At 35.4% G+C, this 6,163-nt stretch overlaps 2 protein-coding genes across 2 annotated transcripts; both read left to right on the forward strand.

Moving 5' to 3' along the window:
* Window positions 1-395: 395 nt before the first annotated feature.
* On the forward strand, window positions 396-4,100 carry LOC120249273 (putative disease resistance protein RGA4). The gene is made up of 2 exons (XM_039257783.1): window positions 396-982; window positions 1,105-4,100. Exons 1-2 carry the CDS (start codon window positions 472-474, stop codon window positions 1,785-1,787), a joined length of 1,194 nt encoding a protein of 397 aa, XP_039113717.1. The 5' UTR covers window positions 396-471; the 3' UTR covers window positions 1,788-4,100.
* LOC120249535 (putative disease resistance protein RGA4) lies at window positions 1,894-5,112 on the forward strand. Its single transcript, XM_039258082.1, has 4 exons — window positions 1,894-2,147; window positions 2,718-2,995; window positions 3,103-3,861; window positions 5,030-5,112. The coding sequence occupies exons 1-4, from the start codon at window positions 1,894-1,896 to the stop codon at window positions 5,110-5,112; spliced, it is 1,374 nt and encodes a 457-aa protein (XP_039114016.1).
* Window positions 5,113-6,163: the final 1,051 nt, after the last annotated feature.

Below are 6,163 nucleotides of genomic sequence, written 5' to 3' on the forward strand. Positions count from 1 at the left end.
AATAATTACATCTTGTAACATATTAAACATTTAATATTAATGCAAATACAATATCTAATTACAAAATCGTATATATAAATATATATATATATATATATATATATATATATATACTTGTGTTGATAAGATTCAATCACAACCTGTAATCTCTTTTTCTTCGTTCACGTGGTAGGATGGAAGCAAATTCCACTAGTTAAAGTCAAAGGAGCGGGAGTTGTTGGTGTAATTGATTGGAAAGAACCAAAAAACCAATGCTACTAGTCAAAGTCAAGGAAAGAACCAAACAACCCAGTGTCCATTGTCAAATGCTACTAGTCAAAGTCAAGGAGCGGGAGTTGTTTGGATAATTGATTGGAAAGAATAAAAAAAACTAGTGTAATCCCCTTCCCCATCTATCAAAGTCTTTCCCTGAGTTTTCTCTTCTCTGTTCTTCTCTTCTCTTCACAAGAATCACAACCCTTTTCAACAATCATGCCTTCTGCAACTTTGTCAGCCCTAGCAGGATCTCTTCTTTCACCTTTACATGCCGTAAGTTTGGAGAAGCTGATTGGTTATTTATGGGATTATCTATCATCAGCACCATCACCATCCTCCTCTGATGAAGCAGAGAAACGGCAACAACTGAATGATTCACTGGAAGCCTTGGAAGATGCCAAGTTGAATGTCGAGTTGATGCAGAGTAGAATCATGAAATTGTTTCAAAAACATAAGCAAAACAAGAGGGTTGTGGGTTTGCACAACAAGCTCAAAGATGTTGGTTATGACATACAAGACTTGGAATCAGAGATGAAGTATATGCAGATGGAGAGAAAGGTGCAGGAGATCAACAAGGCTGAAGAAGAAGAAGAAGCAGCAGCAGCTGACAGTACTAGTAGCCGATTCAGTTTAAAGCGCTCATTTCCATTTGGTCTGCCAATTGTTTCCTTCTCTAAGAAAAAACGTCGCCTTCCGACATCATCGCAATCTTCAAGTCTGTCAACATGTTAGTGTTTTTTTTTGCCTTTTTTTTAAGTTCATTTTTATTAGTTAATTTGTTTTTTTAGATGATGGATTTATAAGGCGATTGTAGTTTATTGAAGCTTGAGAAATTTAATTATGCTGCAGATGAAGACATTGTGAGACAGGTTACTAGTATTCTAAAACAAATAAAAAGCATTGAATCAAAGTTGAAAGATGAAACCACTTTGGAAGATTTGTTTGACCAGCTCATAATGAACAAAGTTTATGATCCACGGGAACATCACTTCACACAAAATGAACGTGTCACCACGTCATCAACAAATGAAAGGAAGATATATGGTCGAAATAATGAAATACAATGGTTGATTGAGTTTCTCAAAGAGCCAAATGTGAATGGTAATGTTTGTGTTGCACCAATAGTTGGGCTAGGTGGAATGGGCAAAACTACTTTGGCTCAGTTTGTCTTCAACCATGAAGAAATCAAAGATTATTTCAACAATCAAGCATGGATATGCGTATCAGATCACTTTGATAGATTCAGAATCACTAAACAAATGGTCGATTCATTCCGTAGTTTAGCTGATTCATGTAGTAGCACCACCAGCTTGGATCTTCTTGAGAGAGAACTCAAAACGCATTTAAGAGGGAAGAAATTCTTACTGGTGCTAGATGATATTTGGTCTGATGAATGGCAACAACTCCTTATTCCTCTCCAATCTGCACAATCACAATCTATTAAAATCAAAATTATTGTGACTTGTAGAGATCCTACTGTGTTAAGAAGCATAGACAAAAAAAAATATAATTATTTTGAGAGGTATAGATGAAGAAGAGTATTGGTCACTTTTTCTGCATTCTACCTTTGGGGAAAACAATCCTGAAAATTATTCGCGTGAACTACATGATATAGGAAAGCGTATAGTGGAAAACCTGATGGGATCACCATTAGCAGCAAAGACAGTGGGAAAGCTTTTAGAATGCAGCCTAACAAAGAAGCATTGGAAGGATGTATTGGAAAATGATTTGTGGACATTAAAAACTAATGCACATGATATTATGCCTGCACTTGCATTGAGTTACTACCATCTACCTCAGCATCTCCAACAATGCTTTGTCTTTTGTTCGTTGTTTCCTAAAAATCATGTCTATTATAAGGATGAGTTGATTTGCATGTGGATAGCCAATGGGTATATACAAGAAAGCGGAAGTAGTTCAAAAACAATGAATGATATAGGAGAAGGCTATTATTATGAATTAGTGGCAAAGTGTTTCTTTAATAAGCGGAAGGATCAGTACCTAGCCTTCACAATGCATGACTTAATGCATGACTTGGCCAAATTAGTTTCTCATGGGGAAACTTATATTTATGAGAGTGGAAAAGATAAAGAAATCTCCAAAAATGTCCGTCATTTGTATGCAGAATGTTCAATTGATCAAGGGTTGGTACGTGAAACTAATAAAGTACGCACACTTGTGTTAAAGAGCGCTAAAGACATGTCTGCCATCCTCAACCATGAAGCATTCAACAAAATCAGAGTGCTAGTCATCTCTAATGCTAATATGCAAGAATTCCCAAATGGTATTCCTCATCTAAAGCACTTGCAATATTTAGATTTGCGGGAAACTCAAATCAAATCAATACCGGATTCATTATGTGAGCTTTATTTGTTGAGAGTATTGGCATTGCATTGTCCACAGGCCTTGCCAAGTCGATTTCATAGCCTCATAAATCTTGAAATATTGTGCATTTGTGACAGGTTTGATTTCCTAAAATATAATGTGAACAAAGAAACAGGTTTCTTGGTTGCCCAATTGAGGAATATGAATGAACTAAGAACACGACTTTCAATTAAAGACTTACGGAATATTGATAATAGGAAAGAAGCGATGAAAGCCAAATTGAAGGAAAAATGTCATATCAAGAGTTTGTATTTAGATTGGAATATTGATTCGGTGGATGATGATTGCAAACATGATGTCGAAGAAGTACTTGAAGGCCTTCAACCTCATCCTAACTTAGAAGAATTACATATTGGTGGGTACATGGGTTACAACATGCCAAAATTAAATAACGATATTGAAAGACATTACAGAAACTAAAAGAAATATCGTTATTTAATTACAGAAAATGTATACCTACAGCGCTCGGATTGTTACCCTCTCTTGAGGGATTACACTTTTCTGACTGTGAGAACATAACAATTGAGTGTGAATCATGTGATGATTCTGAGAATGAGATGTTTCCATCCTTGCAGCTGCCACTTTTATGGAATTGTACAACATTATCATTTACGGGCATTCCAATGTTTCCATCTTTGCAGCGGCTTTCATTGCGTAATACAAAAGTATCATTTACGGGCATTCCAACTTCATCATCATCATCATCATCTCCAACAACACCAGGGCCTCGCAAGGTGTTTCCTCATCTTCAGGAACTCACTATGGTGCAATGTAATGAAATGAATGGATTTCCTTGGGCCATATGTGTAGCTCTAAAGAAGCTACACATAAAAAATAGTTCAGGCATGGATGACAAATTGCCAGGATGCCTCCGTGGCCTTTCTTCTCTTACTCTATTAAATTTGACAGGGGCAAAGATCAAAACCTTTGATGCAGAGGTGATGGCCACACTCCATGCACTATGGCGGTTAGATCTTTCAGATTGTAATAAGCTTTTATCACTGGAAGGTTTACAAGCCCTCCCCTCCTTGACAGTTTTGTGGATTTATAGATGTCCCAAATTTAGATCCTGGTGTACGGCGGAGATGGCAAAGCTACATGAACTAGTTATATTGTCTTGCCAAGATCTAGAATCTCTGCCTAATTGGTTGCATTGCCTTTCTTCACTAGAGGCATTGACTATTACGCGTTGCCCAAAGTTACTTTCACTGGCAGAGGGAGGTCTCCCTTCCTCTCTTGAAAAATTAAAGATCATAAACTGTGACCCAGGCTTTTCGCAACGGTGCCGACAAGAGGGGTCTCCAGAATGGCTAATGATTCAGCACATCCCTAATCATCAAATATATTTTTTATGAAAATTATCTGAGTGGTATGTTTGGATCCATGCCTTTGCTTGTCACTTTGTTTTCTCATTCGAATTATTTATAATATTATCTTCAATTTCACTTGACTAATCAAAATTTATATCAGGAAAACGATCAACCTTATTTTATTTTACCGATATTTGCCTAATCTTTAGATACTGGAATCTCTCACAGATTTCTCGGTAACTATGATGGTGATATTGTAAGTATGTTAACAACAAATAATTTTTCTGATTAATTATATTTATGACATGATGTTATGGCTTGGATTTTCTTTTTTAATTTGTTAACACATGACATTTAATCACATTGGTCTTTCAGCTAGTTGTTTTAAAAAAATTTGTGAGTTAGTGGCTTCTCCCTTCAATTTTTTTTAAAGGAAAATATTGCGCTTGTCATAGTATAATTTATGATGCTCTTCCATTTCTATTTTTTTACATATCATTATGAGTTTAGATTGACTAGCACATGGTACACATGTAACTTTTGTCGTTGTCCAAGGTTTCTACAACAAATGCTCAGTACCTGGCCTTCTTTAACATGCTACTCAGACTTGAATTAATAGCATTAGTTATCTATCATTCTTGAGAGATTGGTGGCAAATGTTATTCCACACCACTCAGTTGGCGCATTCAACATTTCATAACACAAATCTTGTAGGCCAAGAAGATCAGGAAAACATAGATGAACAGTAAATATTCATGAACGAAGAAGATGAACAGTAGAAAAAAAAACTATAAAATCGGGCATCCAAAGCAAAAACACCATACACACCATACTGGATATCACTTCACTACTACTTTCACACATTGCAAGGACTGACTCAACAAACATATATAAAAGGACTCAGTACACAGCTTGACTTGATTCAACACATAGATAAAACAAGACCCAGATTGCCTCGAACTAATGCAAAACATCCAGATGATTAAACCCAGACCGTTCAAATCAAACTTCACTATTCCCTCCAAACATAACCAACTAAACTGCCCAGTAATTCTCAGCACCTTCTGCTGAATTCTCAGACAGAGCTCTGATCAGAGGCATCTTCCCTGTCTTCAATCACTCCATCAAATCTGAGAAGAAATATGGACGAACTTTTTCATGATTGTTGTATTTTAAGTATTGATTTGCTCTTTGCAAATGTTAATTCTTCTGCTAAACAAACTAAAGGTGTTGACTGCATTACAGTGAACCTTGATTTCACCAAATCTTCCCTGTCTTCAATCACTCCATCAAATCTGAGAAGAAATGTGGACGAACTTTTTCATGATTGTTGTATTTTAAGTATTGATTTGCTCTTTGCAAATGTTAATTCTTCTGCTAAACAAACTAAAGGTGTTGACTGCATTACAGTGAACCTTGATTTCACCAAACTAGAGGTTGTTGTTCAGAGCAGAACAAAGAGATGTATGGTTTGTTTTGTACTACTTTTTATTGCCTATGGTTGTCTTGGTTGTTTACAGTGAGTTCTCACTATATTAAAGATCTTTATTGTGACATTAACCTTTTCTTTTCAGATGGAATTTTTTATTGTGGAAAAAGAAATTGAGATTGAAGAACGAGCAGGATGTTTATTTTTTCTTTTTCAATAGACATTGCTCAGTTTGTTTCCAGTGGTTGGTTACTCTGTTGACGATTCTTTAATGCAGATGGCAACTCTAATTTGATGAGATATTTTTAAAAAAAATATTGAAGTAAAAAATCATACTTTTGTCAGTCAATTTGTTCATAATTTGATGAGTTATCTTCTATTATATTAACTTCAGAAGGGCTTATTGCACATTTGTTAGGATTTTTTCTGATTTGTATGAAAGGCCAAAAGTATAACTTGGCTTCAGTATCAGCATGTTTTTGCATTTCAATTTATGCATAAAGGTTACAGCTTGTCATATATTAAAAATCAATTATGGACTAGCCTAATAAATAGGCATTCACAAGAATACCATAAAAAGATCTTTATTATGGGAGGAGTTTGTAACCGAATCTTCATGCTGTAGGGTGAGAGTTTACTGGACGCCTGGACTATCAATCCCAATTGTGCATCCCACTGTTGCGTTTTTTAGAAAAAAAAAATTAAATGGTATAATAATCCAAATACAATATCGATCTACACTTCATTTTTAAATATTTTTTACCAACACAACCTTAAAATAAGA

Source organism: Dioscorea cayenensis, chromosome 3 (genome assembly GCF_009730915.1).
Source record: "Dioscorea cayenensis subsp. rotundata cultivar TDr96_F1 chromosome 3, TDr96_F1_v2_PseudoChromosome.rev07_lg8_w22 25.fasta, whole genome shotgun sequence".
NCBI classification, from domain to species: Eukaryota; Viridiplantae; Streptophyta; class Magnoliopsida; order Dioscoreales; family Dioscoreaceae; genus Dioscorea; species Dioscorea cayenensis.